The sequence below is a fragment of the Acomys russatus genome, chromosome 29 (genome assembly GCF_903995435.1).
Source record: "Acomys russatus chromosome 29, mAcoRus1.1, whole genome shotgun sequence".
NCBI lineage: Eukaryota > Metazoa > Chordata > Mammalia > Rodentia > Muridae > Acomys > Acomys russatus.
Genome location: NC_067165.1, coordinates 12,174,061 through 12,192,127, shown reverse-complemented (window position 1 = coordinate 12,192,127; position 18,067 = coordinate 12,174,061). Strand labels below are relative to the sequence as shown.

At 48.0% G+C, this 18,067-nt stretch overlaps 1 protein-coding gene across 2 annotated transcripts in view; it reads left to right on the top strand.

Annotated features, from left to right (window-relative positions):
• Mast2 (microtubule associated serine/threonine kinase 2) overlaps positions 1 to 17,853 on the top strand; it is a 163,446-nt gene extending 145,593 nt beyond the window's left edge. For both annotated transcript variants that reach the window (XM_051171944.1, XM_051171943.1), the window contains 20 exons: positions 1,366 to 1,575; positions 3,885 to 3,986; positions 5,942 to 6,074; positions 7,180 to 7,241; positions 7,589 to 7,674; positions 8,095 to 8,303; positions 9,184 to 9,322; positions 10,312 to 10,444; positions 11,082 to 11,247; positions 11,760 to 11,861; positions 12,061 to 12,183; positions 12,308 to 12,417; positions 12,748 to 12,902; positions 13,148 to 13,419; positions 13,515 to 13,709; positions 14,669 to 14,895; positions 15,080 to 15,202; positions 15,577 to 15,713; positions 15,827 to 16,017; positions 16,278 to 17,853. In XM_051171944.1, coding sequence (XP_051027901.1) covers positions 1,366 to 1,575; positions 3,885 to 3,986; positions 5,942 to 6,074; positions 7,180 to 7,241; positions 7,589 to 7,674; positions 8,095 to 8,303; positions 9,184 to 9,322; positions 10,312 to 10,444; positions 11,082 to 11,247; positions 11,760 to 11,861; positions 12,061 to 12,183; positions 12,308 to 12,417; positions 12,748 to 12,902; positions 13,148 to 13,419; positions 13,515 to 13,709; positions 14,669 to 14,895; positions 15,080 to 15,202; positions 15,577 to 15,713; positions 15,827 to 16,017; positions 16,278 to 17,800 — 4,398 coding nt within the window. In that variant the 3' untranslated portion in view covers positions 17,801 to 17,853. The remainder of the gene's footprint in view (positions 1 to 1,365; positions 1,576 to 3,884; positions 3,987 to 5,941; positions 6,075 to 7,179; positions 7,242 to 7,588; positions 7,675 to 8,094; positions 8,304 to 9,183; positions 9,323 to 10,311; positions 10,445 to 11,081; positions 11,248 to 11,759; positions 11,862 to 12,060; positions 12,184 to 12,307; positions 12,418 to 12,747; positions 12,903 to 13,147; positions 13,420 to 13,514; positions 13,710 to 14,668; positions 14,896 to 15,079; positions 15,203 to 15,576; positions 15,714 to 15,826; positions 16,018 to 16,277) is intronic.
• Positions 17,854 to 18,067: the final 214 nt, after the last annotated feature.

Sequence of the window (18,067 nt, the reverse complement as noted above, 5' to 3'; positions counted from 1 at the left end):
TTTGGGTTTTAGCTTCCTTGAGCTTCATTTGCCTCATCTACAATTTATAATGATAGAATATTAGAATCTGTCTCATATGAGGGCCAGTGAACACTTATTGTCTAACAGCATACATAAGAAGCATTCATAACTATTGGCTGCTATTTTGTTTAATCTTTTCTCTCTGGCCTCCACATTGTAGCCTTGGAGTAGGCACAAGAATAAGAGCAAAGAATGAGCAGAAAAATGGCTAGGAAGTCATGTTGTTGTGTTGTGTCATGAGGCTCTAGAGTGTGCAGTGTTGAGAAATGTGTCCTGCATGTTTCATCCTCTTTGTACAGAGATATGTATTAACACCTTCATGTAAGATAGACTTCAGAGAGAATGTGTTAAGACTTCTTCCCCTCATGGGAGGATACAAGGGAGGGGATAACCATTGAGATGTAATATGAATAAATTAATAAAATAAAATTTAAAAATAAAAAAGACTTCTTCCCCTCAAAAAAATAAATAAATAAAAGACTTCTTCCCTTTCTTTTCTCCCTGCTGCTCTCAGTGCTTTTTTATTTTTTTTTCAGTGCTTTTTTAAATCCCCCTGTACACACACCACTCACACACATACCACAGATAAACACATATTGGGAATCAGAAGTCATCATGTAGTGACAAAGAAAAGAAGTCCAAGTCACTGATAAATGTTTGTCATTTTCACGTGGCTGCTTAGTTAGAGGCCCAGGAGCTCTGAGCCAGATCTCCACTCTGCTCTTCTGGGGATCCAGGCCAAGGTCATGTTGCAGTCCAAACCTTCCATCCCTGCCTAGCTTCTCAGACCAGGCAGAGTCATACCTCCATACGTGCTTGAACACCTCTTGTATTCAGCGTGAATTAAGTTAGATGTGAGAATCCTGTGATGATGAAACTCTGACTTGCCAGAATTTCTTATGCATAGAAAGGTTCAGGAACCAACGTCATGTATGCACTAACGTGCCCAGTCAGCTTACCGAGTTAGACGCAAAAAGGAAAGAGAACCTTTGTTTCCCAGGAAGCAAAAGACTTGCCTGAGGATTCGTGATGCTTGGGCAATATAAGGAGCAATAGGAACGTGTAAGGAAGGCCACCCCCAGAGAAGAGTATAATAAAACGATGGCAAGTAGTACGGCAACCCTTGTATGTCACATGTAGCAAGAGACAGGCAAAAAGGTGATAGAGGACCTTGAATCTGTCTTGGAGCTGTCTGACTTACCTGAGGAGAGTCCTTTATGCCTTCAGTCTTAGGCTTCCCAATGTAACATGAGGCCGTCAGGCACATGGAGATCTCATCCTTAAGAATTTGCTGCAGCTAAGCTGGGATTGAAAGGAAAATTTTAACTTTCTTTTTATTTTCAGGCCACTGCACAGATGGAAGAGCGACTAGCCGAATTCATTTCCGGTAACACTCCAGATAGTGTGTTGCCCTTGGCAGATGGAGCCCTAAGCTTTATCCATCATCAGGTGATTGAGATGGCCCGAGACTGCCTGGATAAGTCTCGGAGTGGCCTCATTACATCACACTATTTCTACGAACTTCAAGAGAATTTGGAAAAGCTTCTGCAAGACGTAAGTGTCTTGATGAGGGGACTGGTGAAACTTGCACGAGGCAGTCTCAGGGATAGCAGTGAACCCACTTTTCCTAACTGCTGGCCACCACCAGCTCTCCATGCTAGTGTGTAGGGATTTCCAAATTTGCCGCCCATGAGCTGGTATCCCTCTCTAGAACTTTACATCACTAAGAGAAGCCTGCTTGGTTTCAGAGGAACTCAGTTCTGTAAATGGTTTTCTCCTTCTTCTCCTTCTTCTCCTTCTTCTCCTCCTCCTCCTCCTCCTCCTCCTCCTCCTCCTCCTCCTCCTCCTCCTTCTTCTTCTTCTTCTTCTTCTTCTTCTTCTCCTCCTCTTCCTCCTCCTCCTCCTTCTCCTACTCCTCCTCCTCCTCCTCCTCTTTGTTTTTTGGTTTTCTGAGACAGGGTTTCTGTGTGTAGCCTTGACTGTCCTGGATTCACTTTGTAGAACAGGCTGGCCTCGAACTCATAGTGATCTGCTTGCCTCTGCCTCCCAAGTGCTGGGCTTAAAGGCGTGCACCACCACAGCCCGGCCTGTGAATGGTTTTCTAAAGCCAAAGCTATATTTCTCTGAGACTACATCATTGGTGTATTTAATTCTAACATTGTATTATACATAGGTATTTGGCTTTTCACTGAAATCAAATAGTGCAGCAGAGGATAGCCCACACCTTGAATCGTAGCTTTTGGGAGGCTGAGGCAGAGCCCAGTGAATTCTAAGGCAGTCTGGTCTACATAGTGAGTGCCAGGCCAGCCTGGGCTATACACAGTGAAACCCTATCACAACACAAGCAAAAATAATAATATAAAATACAGTAGTGGAGCCAGTGTGGTGGCGTATGCCTTCAATCCCAGCACTCAGGAAGCAGAAGCAGGAGAATCACTGTGAGTTCGCGGCCAGCCTGGTCTACAAAGTAAGTCCAGGACAGATAAGGCTACACAGAGAAAGCCTGTCTCGAAAAACCAATTACGCCCCCCTCCCCCCCCCCCCCAATATACAGTAGTGGATGTATAGACTTCTACTGAAAATCATTTATTTAAGCACAGCTTTCTAACTGTCTTGAACCTAGGTGTTCAGGGGTAGGGCTTATCCTATGAGAATGTCTGCTACTTGATATTTCTTTGACACAGTAATACACTCTAACTTTAAAAATGTGATCTTTCCAGTATAAATAGTCTCTGGGAGGAATTGAAATGGTGGCTCGGCAGTTAAGAGCACTCGCTGCTTTTCTGGAGGACCCAGGTTCAACTCCCAGCACCTACATGGTGGCTCACAACAATCTATAGAGAGATGGTTTGGTGGTTAAGAGCATGCAAAGTCTCTGGAAAACAAAAGACAAAATAATCCAGAGTTAGCAAAAACTAAACCATACACTAATTCCTTAAGCACTGCCTTCTTCAGGCGCTCATTCACCTTGCTGTCTGTCAGCTCTCAGATCAGGTGTGCAGATGCTTCTCACTCAGCTGGCACCATGAACGCATTTGGGGGAAGAAGCACCTGTGTCTCCAAGGTACTTCCTGGCACTAAAGTAGTCAAGGACCCTCTAGACCCTCTCAGGATTAGTAGTAGGGAGCTGGGGTTCCAGAGCTAATGATCAAACAGGGTTAGGAAGAACAGGCATTTCAAGAGACCATTAATCTAGAGACAAATGATTCAAACTGATGATGATTATTACTTTCAAATACCAGATCAGTCTTCATGCCCTTGAAGATAGAACTCAGTAGGCAGTAGTTACAGTGAGAAAGTTTTCTTTAAATAATGTATTTTAAATTAATTTTATCTATAAAAAAATTCTTCCTCTGATTTTGAAGTGAATACTTAAATATAAATGTTGTATAAGAGCAACTTGAAGATGCCAAATCCCTATGAAAAGCAACTGTTTGTTTCTGTACAAAATGAAGTTTGGTGTTGGTAAGATGGCTCATCAGATTAAGGTGCTTGCTGCCAGGCCTGATAACAAAGTACGATCCCCAGGGTGTACACAAGGGAAGGAGGAGGACCCTTCACATGCACAGCATGGCACAAGCATGTCCACATGCACACAAAATGAATTAAGTACAAGTGTATCCGCCTAGTGGTATGAGGCTCTAGTAATCCTTAGCACTAGGGCATGAAGATTTCTAACCACAAAACAAAACATGACAGGATGTGGTGGCACCCACCTATAATCCCAGAACTTGGGAGAATAAGTTTGAAGTTGACTTTCCAACGTACACTTTCGTATTTCTTTCTTAAGTCTGTACAGTCTGATTCTGTTTAACCCAACCACATTAGGATAATGGTTTAAGCAGCCTTTCTCTTCTGTGTAGGCTCATGAACGCTCAGAAAGCTCAGATGTAGCCTTTGTGATACAGCTGGTAAAAAAGTTGATGATTGTCATTGCCCGCCCAGCTCGTCTCCTGGAGTGCCTGGTGAGTCAACGTGGAAGATCGGATGTTCTGGTGGGGATTAGGGGATGTAGAGGAAGCATCTCGCAAAAAACTGGCAGTACAATTAATGTTTTTATTGGTAAATTGTTTATTTAAATATGATTTGCAAGCCCTTGGGGACTGGTGGTAATAAATATTAGTCTGGCCTACCTCTGTGCTAAATCAGCATACCTCGTACCCTCACACCCCCAAGTCATGGGAACCTTGTGCAAAGAGCATAAAAAGAGCCTAGTCCAGTTTAGTTCACATGAGTCCTTCATGTAAGTCTTTCAGTGCACATCACTGAATGCCTACCTTATGTTGGACACTCAGGATCCTGATAGTAAAAGCTTCCTGTGCCATAAGCAAGTATAGGGCATGCAGATGTGTGAATGATGATACTGTTATGAGAAGAGTCACATCTGGTTAACACAGGGTGTAGTGGGAACCTGGTGGAGGACATGTTTCCATTCTTGAAATGAACACACGTGAAAGGTCCCTGGGAGACGTGAAGTTTATTCAGCAACTTGAGTGCAAACTGGCCAGTGAGGGCTATGAACACAGTAGTGTATTTTGGAAAGTGGTGAGACTGAAGCTGGACAGTAAGCTCTGCAAGATCATGGAGAATGTTAAGCCTTTTGGAGCTGCCAAAAAAGTTAGGCTAGAATGTGGCATGGTCAGATACATTTTGTTATTTGAGACAGTGTCTCAGGTAACCCCAGCTGGCCTCAGATTCACTATGTAGCCGAGGCTGACTTTGAACTCCTGATCCTACTATCTCTATCTCCTAAGTACTAAGATTATAAGCATGTATCCATGGGAAGCTTTTTTTATTAATTGACATAAGATACATACTTTTGAGGCATGCCATCCATTGAGTTTTAACAAACATTAAGATATAACTATATGGGCTGGAGAGATGGTTAGAGAAGTGTTTATGACGTGGGTGTTCTGATCAGATGGAGACTGAGAAAGAACAGGAAGTAGATGGACTCTAGGTGTTAGATTTTACCCTGATTATAATAGTGTAGTCCTCAAATACAGAGACCAGAGAGAATGAAGACAAGCATAAGGAAAGAGCTACAGATCCAGTCTCTCTTCATAGGAACGAGTGTGAAGTCTGATCCAGGAATAGCAGTGCACACCTTTAATCCCAACCCTTAGGAGGCAGAGGCAGGAGGATATCTGTGAGTTCAAGACAAGCCTGGTCTACATAGTGAGTTCTAGGACAGCCAGGGCTATGTAGGAAGACCCTATTCTCCTACCCCCTCAGAAAAGTGTGTGGTCTGTACTAAGGTGTAGGCTTGTAGCCAGTAGCCAGGAGGGTTTGCATGCCAGATTTCTACTTCTCCCTACTTCTGTGACCATGAATAAGTCAGTGACAGGTCAGCATACCCTATACAGCTTCGTTTCCTCTCTGAAGTCAAAGAATTGGTAGTGTAGCCCAGAGTGTAACCTAGGGTAGGCAACCAGAAGTAAGTTACTTATTGTTATTTGCAAATCATGTTTCATCAACATTAGTACTCCCGGCCTTGCACGTAAGTGCTCAGTGGTGTTTAAAGGCATATATACAGTGCTGAGGCTGTGGGCCAAAGTTCTTGTGAGCTACGATTGAGTATATGCCTGCCAGTGCTCTAAACTGACTACTTGAACATACCTCGCATAGCTCCCTGGGTAAAAGAATCTGACTTGGAAACAGGTGACTAGGCTAAACTGTCTTAAAGCTAAAAACTCTTGTGCTTGTTACTAGAAAGACTATACTATACTTAGGAAGTCATCTGGAGGTGACTGTGGTAAGCCAGCTGTGTTCTGTTATCTATAAATCGTGTTTCTGGATCTTTAGGGACCATCACAAAGAAGTTTAATTTCTTTCTTTCTGGTATGTGCTTTAAATCCAAGAAAGGCAGCAGCATTCGCTTGTATCTCAACCCCCTGACCACCTCTTTTCTCCTGCACAGGAGTTTGACCCTGAAGAATTTTACCATCTGTTAGAAGCAGCTGAGGGTCATGCCAAAGAAGGACATGGAATTAAATGTGATATTCCCCGCTACATCGTTAGCCAGCTGGGCCTCACACGGGACCCCCTAGAGGGTGAGCATGCTGCTTAGCGGCTATAAAGAAGAGATTTAGCCTAGACATGGACATAACGTGACCTCAGGGGTCTCAGGCCTACAGAAGACGCTCTGTGGTCTCTACTATTACACAGCCTTTCCTTTGCCTTTGGCCCAGCTAGGTTGCATTCAGAGCCTCAGATCAAACAAGGCTCCTATGGACCATAATCACATTGTTTTAAAATGGTCACCCTTCAGGGGCTGGAGAGATGGCTCAGAGGTTAAGGGCACTGTGTGTTCTTCCAGAGGTTCAGAGTTCAATTTCCCAGCAACCACATGGTGGCTCACAACCATCTATAACGAGATCTGGTGCCCTCTTCTGGTAGGCAGGCACACATGCAGGCAGAACACTGTATACATAATAAATAAATATTTTTTTTAAAAAAAGAAAGAAGAAAGCCCACACTTGTCTTTAAAAACAAAACAAAAAGGTCACCCTCTGTATGCTGGCCACCGTACAGGCCTTTCTTCCTTTCTTTTTTTTAAAAGATTTATTTATTATGTAAACAATATGCATCAGATTGCATTATAGATGGCTGTGAGCCACCATGTGGTTGCTGGGAATTGAACTCATGACCTCTGGAAGAGCAGACAGTGCTCTTAACCGCTGAGCCATCTCTCCAGCCCCCGTACAGGCCTTTCTGTTTGCGGCTTGTTCAGTTCTGCTTTAGAGTTCCACTTTATTCTTCTGAACTTCATGATGAGCTGGTGCATGTCTAGCTCTGTACTTGTTCTGCTCATGTCTTCTCTCTTCCCTGCCCCAACCCTAAAGGATGGGTTCCAGAAGCCTCCCTTAGCCCTGTCATCCGGGAAATGCCCCAAGTTTGAGAGTTTTTCTAGACAGTGCCAGGCCTTGTAAATGGCATTGAACTTCTAGAAATAGTCGAGTATCAGCACTTGGATTATTTACCTGTCTGAAATCTGTGCCATACTCGGGATAGAGCCATATGACTAGATTTACATTTCAGGCTTATCTAGGAAGTATTCATACCCACCCCACGTGGACCTGTCTGTGATGTGAGGATGTTAGCAGAATGCCTACTACTGCTATGCAATTTTCTCTGCTATGCTTGCTGTGTTTCTAGAAATGGCCCAGTTGAGCAGCTATGACAGTCCTGATACTCCGGAAACAGATGATTCAGTTGAGGTAAAGATCCTGAGCTCCTGCCTGAATCTTTGAGACCCACATTGGTGACCGCAACTACCTGGAACTCTAGTTCCAAGAGATCCAGTGCCCTCCTCTGACCTTCACGGGCACCAGTCACATATTACATGCATGTGGAAAAATATTCAAACACATAAAATAGCATTGAAAGTCTTTTTTTTTTTTTTTTTTTTTTTAAAGGACCATTTGGGGAATGGGGAGTTGGTGCTACCAACATGAAAAAGTGTGGTTCCTGAGAAAGAATGGGCAGGAGCTGGGGCTACACAGCTTCCCCAAGCGTACGTGCTCTGGAAGCTTACCCACTTCCTTCCTTTTTCTTTGTTTCCCAGGGTCGTGGGGCATCTCAGCAGTCTAAAAAGACTCCCTCTGAAGAGGACTTTGAAACCATTAAGCTCATCAGCAATGGAGCCTATGGGTAAAGGCATGGGTCATGTTTTGTCCAAGACTAAAACTAAATCTTCAGTTCTCTTCCTTCTGAACGTGTATGGTTCCCAATCCCCTGGACCAAAGATAGCCCAAGGTAGACCCACTCCCTCCCTGAATTCTCCTGGAATGTCAAGAGTTCAGTTTCCCCTGGCATCTGAGCATTGATTCTTTGCCCAGGCAGATTCCCACCTGTCTTAGTAGCACTCTCTTAGTTCTAGAAATACTGAACGAGGTCCCCAGGACCTAGTCTGCCAGGAAACTAAAGAGTTAATTGGGCCAGAAACCTAGTTCTTCTTAGTAGTAGGCACAGACCCAAGATCTTTGTTGTTCTGTGCCCCTGTGTGAGATGAAGAGGCAGTTTGGGGCTGAGAGCCCCTGGGTGCTGGGCTGAGCTGGCTGTCTTTCCCAGGGCCGTCTTTCTGGTGCGGCACAAGTCTACTCGGCAGCGCTTTGCTATGAAGAAGATTAATAAGCAGAACCTGATCCTGCGGAACCAGATCCAGCAGGCGTTTGTAGAGCGCGATATCCTGACTTTCGCTGAAAATCCCTTTGTGGTCAGCATGTTCTGCTCCTTTGAGACCAAGCGTCACTTATGCATGGTGATGGAATATGTTGAAGGTACTGGGGGAAAGGTGGCCTGTGTGGAAGTCAAAGTGCAGTCTGAGACTTAGGCCTAAATAGGGACCGGCTTCTTTGTATGGTAGTGAAGTTTCAGGTTCCAGCTTCCAAGGCCTCTTTGTCATCAATTTCTGCTTAGGAACTCTGAGACCATTGGTCACAGTGAGCTCATAGCTCCACAGTGAGAATGGTGCCCCACTATGAGGCACTCTGGGACTGATGTGGCAACCTAGCCCTATAGAGTCTTCCCCAGAGTCTGTGGCAGCCACAAAGCCCAATGTGGGGCTCTGAGAAGATTGCGTCCGGCTGATGACTTGTAAAGGGGCCACCCCAAAACCCAGTCAAATACTCTAGGAATAGACTAGAAGAACAGCATGTGCAGAGCTCTAGAGAGGGGCAGCAGCCTTGTAGTGGCTCTCCCTGTGACGAACACACACACACACACACACACACTGTGTACAGCTCCAAACATATTTTCCCTATGGCTTAAAAGTCAAACAGAGCCACACTTTTACTTCAGTGGGTATTTGCTGGAAAAAAGGAAGTGAAAAAGCACGAGTGTTTCAGCAGATGCATTTGTTGAATATGGTATTCCCATCCTAAAAGCCTTAGTCTTATTTCTGTAAGTCATGATGAACGTATGAACCTTCCTTCTGTCATCTAAGTGATAGTCTTAAAAGCCACTGGCAAATGGCTTTTCCTGCTTCCTAGTAGCGATCTCCCATTCCTGCTAGTAACAGAAGGGCTGGAGTCACAGGCTCCAACATCAGCTGTTCTGTGAGGCTGTTTCCTTGGGTACTGCAAAGCCTGAGAACTGGTGGGGAGCAAGACCCTATCATGATGACCTGCCTTTCTTCATGGTAGCCTGGGCTTTTCACAGGGGGAGACTGTGCCACTCTGCTCAAGAACATCGGGGCCCTGCCTGTAGACATGGTGCGTCTGTACTTTGCGGAAACTGTGCTGGCTTTGGAGTACTTACACAACTATGGCATTGTGCACCGCGACCTCAAGCCTGACAAGTATGCCCCCTGTCTGTGTCTGTTGTTGAAGACATCCTCTTTAAGTCCCTTGATGAGTGGGACAGACATATGTTTGTATCACCTTAGAATGGCAACTAGGAGACAGAAGAAACCAAGCAAAACAAAAGAATCAGCACATGTGGTAATGACTGCATGAACTAGCTTTGACACCCTGCAGGGCCTGTGTTGAGATGGCGCTGGCTAATTCTGAGTCTCTTAACTAAAGTTTTGAGCATCAAATCCCTTCCTTCTAAATTGAAAATGGCTCATTTGCGATCCTCAGTATTCTAGAAATAGGCCCCCTTTTTCCTTCTTTGGTGCTGTTTACTAAAGCCAAGGTTGTATGCATACTAGGGAGGTACTCTGCCACTGAACTGCATCCCCAGTTCAGAACAGTGTGGAGACCATCACAGAACTCAGTATGTCACAGAACATGTCTCACTCAGATGATAAACCAGGCAGGAAACCTGACTTGGGGATAGTTTGAGTTTATGGCCTGGGCAACTGGACAGACATGGAACCCATTAAAGAAATCAGGACCAGAGAAAGTAATTTGGGAATCACTAGAAGAGAGGGGTGGCAGGGTGAAGCCCTTAGCACCAAATAGAAGGCCCAGGCTGAATATGTAAGGAAGTCTCTGATTTCTGGTTCCTTCCTCCGAAGACATCCAAGGGCATGGAAAAAGATTTTGTTAGTTTTCCTTCTCCCTGAGATGGATATGGTAAGCCCCTCAGCTTAGGGCAGGATTGTCAGTGACTGCAGCAGCTGCTTCAGGAAGACTGATCTCAACCCTGAAGGAGGAAGTCTCTTCTACCAGTTCAGTTATAGAATTCAGGCAGAACAACAAAGAGATGCAGTTGCAAGGAGGGACTTGATAGCTGCCTAGCTCCCCATTTGTGTCCCTTGGTACCATGCAGAGGCTAACACTAAATCAGCACTAAAGGACAACTGAGAAATAACCCCATGGTTTTATTTCTGTGGTCTCACAGCCTTCTGATTACATCCATGGGGCACATCAAACTCACTGACTTTGGACTTTCTAAAATTGGCCTCATGAGTTTGACAACCAACTTGTATGAGGGCCACATAGAAAAGGATGCCCGGGAGTTCCTAGACAAGCAGGTAAGGAAGTGTGGGGACACCTCAGAGAGTGAAACCCAGGCCTCAGAACAAAGCCTTGGAATCGTTGCTTACCCTGTGCCTGAGTATTAACATGATGACGCCATGGTTTTGCCTTTAGTTCCAGGCAACCATTGAAATGAGTAGCACATTTGGAAAACAGGATGAGCTCTGAGAAAAAGGGAGTACAATTTTTCATGAGGTTTGGATGAAATAGGTGTTTAACTGTTGATGCAGCATCCTGTGAGATCAGCCCAAGGCACAGCTCTCCTGGGCCTGTTGTCCGTGTTTACATTGGATGCTGTGCCATTTTCTGGAGAGCAGCCCCTGGATGTGTTCTGACTTGCTATTTCAGATTATGATGTCCATAGGTGACTGGTAAGCTCTGTTCTGGGGGCAGGAGACAATTCTAAGACCAGATCCAGAAGAGAGTGATGGGCTTGGGTAACTGGTTCCCTGGGATTGCAGTAGGTCCTGTGTATTAGTTAAGATAGGCTGCCTAAAACAAAAAACAAAACAAACAAACAAAAAAAAAGATAAGCTGCCTCTTATTCTCTGCCCCAGCAGTAGGAACATCCCCTACTGCCATGCCAGCAAGCTATCCTAGGATACTAAGCCAGCCTGGCTTCTCTGTGCTCAGGTATGCGGGACTCCGGAATACATAGCACCTGAGGTGATTCTGCGTCAGGGATATGGGAAGCCAGTGGACTGGTGGGCCATGGGCATAATCCTGTATGAGTTCCTGGTGGGTTGCGTCCCTTTCTTTGGAGACACTCCGGAGGAGCTCTTTGGGCAAGTGATCAGTGGTAGGTACTGTGCCCCGGATCAGTGTATAGTCAGACTGTATGTACACAGCTGGTGGGCTCTTCAGCTCTTTTTCCACCCAATGAGTATATGTGCCTGGTAGGCTTCCTGCTTTGGGTACATGTGTGTGTTTGTGCATGCATGCATGAGCACACATCCTTTGTGTCCCACTGGGGCTTTGTCTGTGTTCATGTCACTCTGGTGCCACTGTGTTCTATGCTGTGCTTTTATCTGCGAGAGTGAGTTCTATGTCTAGAATAGACTGGCAGGTGAGCTGGAGCTTCAGAAGTGGGGAGTCCCTATTTGCAATGCCCACACTGGATCACGGATCAAGCTATGTAGGGACTGTGAGATTCCACTAGGGGTGGGGAACCTATAGGACTTAAGGAACAAGGGTCCCAGACAAGGCTTTGAGGACCTCTAACCGGCTTTTCCCCTTCCTTATACTATGCTTCGCTGCATCTCCCCATTCTACCCACAATTTTTCCTTTCTCTCTCACCCATGATATTTCAGATGAGATTGTATGGCCTGAGGGTGACGATGCCCTGCCCCCAGACGCCCAAGACCTCACGTCTAAACTGCTTCACCAGAACCCACTAGAAAGACTGGGCACAAGTAAGTTGGGCCTCTTTCCTTTTTCTCACTACTTGAAAAAGGGACAGAGATGCTGAGTCTTATGCACCCTTAGGTCTTGATCCCGAAACTCCCCTATTCCTGTAGTCAAAGGAGGAGGAGCACTTGAACTGAGATTCCCAGGCCTGCCTCCTTCTCACAAGACGCCCCCATTCCCTGTCCCCACCCACTGTGTCTGCAGGCAGTGCCTGTGAAGTGAAACAGCACCCGTTCTTCACGGGTCTGGACTGGACAGGACTTCTTCGCCAGAAGGCTGAGTTTATCCCTCAGCTAGAGTCAGAGGATGATACCAGCTACTTTGACAGTAAGACTACTGGTGGGGTGAAGTGGAGCGTGGACTGTATGTGCCCAGAAATGCGTCTGCATCCCTGGGTCAGGATGATACCAACGATGGCACTAAAGCTAACTGAACTGTGTGTTTGGTCCAGCCCGTTCAGAGCGATACCACCATATGGACTCTGAGGATGAAGAGGAAGTGAGTGAGGATGGCTGCCTTGAGATCCGCCAGTTTTCTTCCTGCTCTCCAAGGTTCAGCAAGGTATGACTAAGGAAGCCCAGGTTGCTGGGGGATTGAGAGAAGAGCACCTGTCAAGGGACAGGACTGAGGCTGACTCAAGGAACTTTGATAGGACCACTTCCAGAAAATGAGATCAGCGGGCTAGGGCTACAGACAGCAGGAGCTTCTAGGGTCACCCTAGGTCCTGCCAGGGTCAGGTCAACAGAACAGCTTTTGAAGATATGCAGCTTAGATGGAGGGGGCCAAAAGGAGGGGTTCCCTCAAATCCCGACTGTCAGACCCCAAAGAGACACCTTGTTCCTCAGAAGGTGTACCTGTCAGAACCATCCCATGTGTTTCCTGTGCCCACAGGTTTATAGTAGCATGGAGCGGCTTTCGCTGCTTGAAGAACGCCGGACACCACCCCCAACCAAGCGCAGCCTGAGTGAGGAGAAGGAAGATCGCTCAGATGGCTTGGCAGGGCTAAAGGGCCGAGACCGCACCTGGGTGATTGGTTCCCCTGAGATGTAAGCATCCAGGGCTCACGCGGGTGGGTAGTAGGTCAGTCATCCCCTAGCTGTTGCATCACAGGAGAAATTGAGATGCTGGGTGGGGGTGGGTATTGGTAGTTAAATGACACTCTCCAGGGACGTCTGGCAAAATGTCTAAAGAGGTCTGTGACTATAATTGTGCTCTTAGGTACCCTCAGCAGAGACAGGAAAGGGCGACCACCTGGGTCACCTCATCCAGTACCTGGGTCCTCTTTTCACAGATTACGGAAGCGGTTGTCTGTGTCTGAGTCGTCCCACACAGAGAGTGATTCAAGTCCTCCAATGACAGTACGACACCGTTGTTCAGGCCTCCCAGATGTGCCTCGCCCTGAGGAAACCAATAGCACCCCTCGGAGGCAACAGCAGGAGGGTATATGGGTCCTCTCACCCCCATCCAGAGAGGGCTCGTCTGGGCCTGGCCCTGAACGACCAGTGGAGAGGCAGCTCAAGCTGGAGGAGGAACCTCCTGGCCAAAACAGTGGGTCTTGTCCAGGTATGGCCCAGATGATGCTGAAAGGGTAGGCTGGGGTAGAGGACAGGGAGGGAAGCCTAGCTGCATTGCAGGTCTCACTGTCCTTGGGCCCACAGCCATGGAGACACGAGGCCGGGAGACTGCACAGCTAGCTGAAGAAGCTGCGGCCAAAGCCATCAGTGACCTAGCTGTGCGCAGAGCTCGTCACCGGCTGCTCTCTGGGGATTCTATAGAGAAGCGCACCACTCGCCCTGTCAACAAAGTAATCAAGTCAGCCTCAGCTACAGCCCTTTCCCTCCTCATTCCTTCAGGTAAGGCCACCAAGGAACTAAGCTAAACCTCTTTCAAGGACATGGGAAGCTGGAGCTGGCAGGGTCTCCTGTGGAAAGGAGGAATCTGAGAGGCTCCCTCCTTTCCATGCAAGTGGTTTGATGTCTATGGTGTGCATGCCCGTGCAGCAGAGGGCAGGGTTGTAGTGGCATAAGGAGTCCCGGCTCTGAGGCAAACAGCGATAGTCAGATCATCAGTGCTAAAGGCTCTTGACCTTGAATACATTGTCTGACATTTTAGGCTTTTTGTTTGTTTTGTTTTGTTTTTCATGACAGGGTTTCTCTGTGTAGTCTTGGCTGTCCTGGACACACTTTGTAGACCGGGTTGGCCTTGAACTCACAGCGATCTGCCTGCCTCTGCCTCCCAAGTGCTGGGATTAAAGGCATACGCCACCACACTTGGCCTTACGGGTTTTGTTTTGTTCTCGTAAGTTCTTATTTTTAAAATATGGTTATATTCGGGGCTGGAGAGATGGGTCAGTGGGCCCAGGTTAAATTCCCAGCACCCACATGGCATCTCACAATTGTCTGTAACTCCAGTTCCAGAGGATCGCTCCAACACCTTCATACAGACATGCATGCGGGCAAGACACCAGTTCACATAAAATCAAAATAAATCATTAAAAATTTTTTAAATTGTATATAAATAATGAGCTCACAGGATAACTGTGATGTTTAAATGCTTATGGCATGTTTACATAGTCTACTGCATACACATAAGTGCTAGCCACACCGTTCCCTACCACCTGCACCCCAATCTAGAGCCCAAACAGCTCCGTACAGATAAGGATATTTTGTGAATCAAGTCCTGTGGAGAAGATGCCCCTCAGCCCTAGCTCCGTCCATGACAGGAGTGGACTGGGATCAGAAGCCTGGACCAGTCTGGGATTGTGACCAGGCCAAGGCCTCTGAAGACTAATTCTTGGTCTCTGTTTCTCCAGAACACCATGCCTGCTCACCATTGGCCAGCCCCATGTCCCCACATTCCCAGTCATCTAATCCATCGTCCAGGGACTCCTCTCCAAGCAGGGACTTCTTGCCAGCCCTTGGCAGCTTGAGGCCTCCCATCATCATCCACCGAGCTGGCAAGAAGTATGGCTTTACCCTGAGGGCCATTCGTGTCTACATGGGTGACTCAGATGTCTACACTGTCCACCATATGGTGTGGGTATGTCTGGCCAGGCAGAGCTGTTGCCCTCCAGCTTTGTTACCCCCGCCCTCCCCTCCCCAGAGCCTACCTGCCCTTTCTTTGGTCACTGCCTGCTTTACTCAGAGAAACTAAATTGTGGTGGTCAAGGGTCACAGCAGCAGACCCAGGCTCCAAATTAAAGCCTCTTCTCTTCCTGTGGCAGCATGTAGAGGATGGTGGTCCAGCCAGCGAAGCAGGGCTTCGTCAGGGTGATCTCATCACCCATGTCAACGGTGAGCCTGTGCATGGGCTGGTCCATACAGAAGTGGTGGAACTGGTTCTGAAGGTTAGTGCTGGGTTTGTTCTGTGTAGTGCATGACTGACCCTACACTTGAGAGCCTGGACTAGCCGTAAGGGGAGTGGGATGGTCAGGGACACATACATCTAGCCTTAAGGATAGATGTAGAGACATGGCAGAATTTGAATGTGCAGTACAGGAGATTTTCTCCGTGTGGTAATTAACCTTTGCTAGCCAAACCCCAGTGGCCCTTCTAAACTGCAAGTTAGACTGATGAGCAGGGCAAGAGAGGCGCTGCTGTCTTCCCATTGCTAAACCACTGTGGGGAACCACTTGGAACCATTTTTCTATCCTGTGAGGGGAAAACAGCACTTGCAGATGTACTTGTTGGTGTACATGCTTTTCTCTGCTCGGCTTCCCAGAGTGGAAACAAGGTATCAATTTCAACAACTCCCCTGGAGAACACATCCATCAAAGTGGGGCCAGCTAGGAAAGGCAGCTACAAAGCCAAGATGGCCCGAAGGAGCAAACGGAACCGGGGCAAGGATGGGCAAGAAAGGTGAGACAGACTCAGTCCAGAGGTCCCTTGAGGACCTGGGTGCTTGCTTCTGCTCCAGGCCTAGAGTATGATGTCCCCTGTGTAACTCAGCCTGGCCCCTATCTCCACAACAGGAAAAGAACCTCCCTGTTCCGGAAGATCACCAAGCAGGCCTCTCTGCTACACACCAGCCGCAGCCTTTCTTCCCTTAACCGCTCCTTGTCATCGGGGGAGAGTGGTCCAGGATCTCCCACACACAGCCACAGCCTCTCTCCCCGATCTCCTCCTCAGGGCTACCGCGTAGCCCCTGATGCTGTGCACTCAGGTACAGGGGGAACCATGCAGGCCAGAAACCATCCCTTGGGAAATGGGAATGAACCCTGAGCCCTCTGGTTCCCGTGGGGAGGAATTGATGGGCCGGGGATGGATTAAGTGGACTCTAGTCCACTAGTAGCATAAAATAGACGGTCCTTGGGCATTTCCAGGGCTAATTTCTACCTTACCACCCAGTCTCTTCTAACAGCTAACACTAGTGTGCTTTTATTTTCTGTTTTTCTGTCCATCCATTCATGCAACTATCCAAAGTGGGAGGGAATTCATCGCAGAGCAGCTCTCCAAGCTCCAGTGTGCCCAGTTCCCCTGCAGGCTCTGGACATACACGGCCCAGCTCCCTACATGGTCTGGCACCCAAGCTCCAGCGCCAGTACCGCTCTCCACGGCGCAAGTCAGCCGGCAGCATCCCACTGTCACCATTGGCCCACACCCCTTCTCCACCCGCAGCAGCAGCTTCCCCTCAGCGTTCCCCATCACCCTTGTCTGGACATGGATCTCAGGCCTTTCCTACCAAACTTCACTTATCTCCTCCACTAGGTAGGCAACTCTCTCGGCCCAAGAGTGCGGAGCCACCCCGCTCCCCACTACTTAAGAGGGTGCAGTCTGCTGAGAAGCTGGCTGCTGCACTGGCAGCTGCTGAGAAGAAGTTAGCACCTTCCCGCAAACACAGTCTTGACCTGCCCCACGGGGAGCTCAAGAAGGAGCTGCCGCCCAGGGAAGCCAGCCCTCTGGAGGTAGTTGGAACCAGAAGTGTGTTGTCTGGGAAAGGCCCTCTTCCAGGAAAGGCAGTGCTGCAGCCTGCTCCCTCAAGGGCCCTTGGGACCCTCCGGCAGGATCGAGCTGAACGCCGAGAATCACTGCAAAAACAAGAAGCTATCCGGGAAGTGGACTCCTCAGAAGATGACACTGATGAGGAGCCTGAGAACAGCCAGGCCACCCTGGAGCCGAGATTGGGCCCCTACCCAGGAGCAGGCCAGAATCTACCCACTAAAGGTTCAGGAGAGGGTAGAGAAGAGGACACTTTCCTGCACAGGGATCTAAAGAACCAGGGTCCTGCACACGCAGGCCTATTAACAGGAGTCATACTAGGTTCCCCCCGAATAGAAATTCCTGGGTTCTCCCAGAGGAGACTCTGGAGGCCACAAGCCTTTGAGGAAGCTACCGACTCTTTACAAGCCCCTAGCCTGAGTAGGTCTGGGCCCACGAGCCCCACCCCCTCTGAAGGCTGCTGGAAGGCCCAGCACCTCCACACACCGGCACTAGTTGCACTTTGTCCCACCTCTTCAGAACTTACCCCTGCCAGTTGTTCTGCTGCCACCTCCACCTCTGGAAGCCCAGGGACATGGTCCTGGAGATTCCTTATTGAAGGTCCAGACAGGGCATCCCCAAACAAGAAGATAACGAGGCCAGGTGAACCAGCTAGCTCTCAAGATGTAGAAACCATAGTTCCAGCTCTTCCTAAGAACCTGTCTCCTGAGCGGGAGAAGCCACAGCCACCTAGTGTCCCTGGGCTGACCTGTCCACTTCATAAGGTCCCCAGCCAGAACTGGCTATGGGAGTCTGAATGTGAACAAATGGAGAAAAAGAAACCAGCCCTGAGCATCACCGAAGTGCCTGATGCCTCAGGCGACAGGAAGCAGGACATTCCATGCGGAGCCCACTCCCTGAGCCCAGAAACTGGGCCCAGCCTGCACTGGAGAAGCCAAGAACATGGGGGCCAGCAAAAGCACCAAGACTTAGCACTGACATCAGATGAGCTTTTAAAGCAAACATAGCAGTTGTTTGCTTTCCTTGCACTCACCTGTGTAATACACCCTCCTGGAGACTATCTTGGCCTTTGTTTGCTTCTTTCCATTGGTCGGGGGCCTTTTGCTACAGGGACTGGCACTAAGTTCCCACTCAGGAAGAGAACTTAATCCAATTGCGTTTCTCAGATCATTAAATACCTGAGCTCAGATCTAAATGGATGCTGCATAGTAAGTTTTCTGGGTATAAGAGTAGGGAGTGACATAGGAAGGAATGGCCATAAAGTAGCATACACA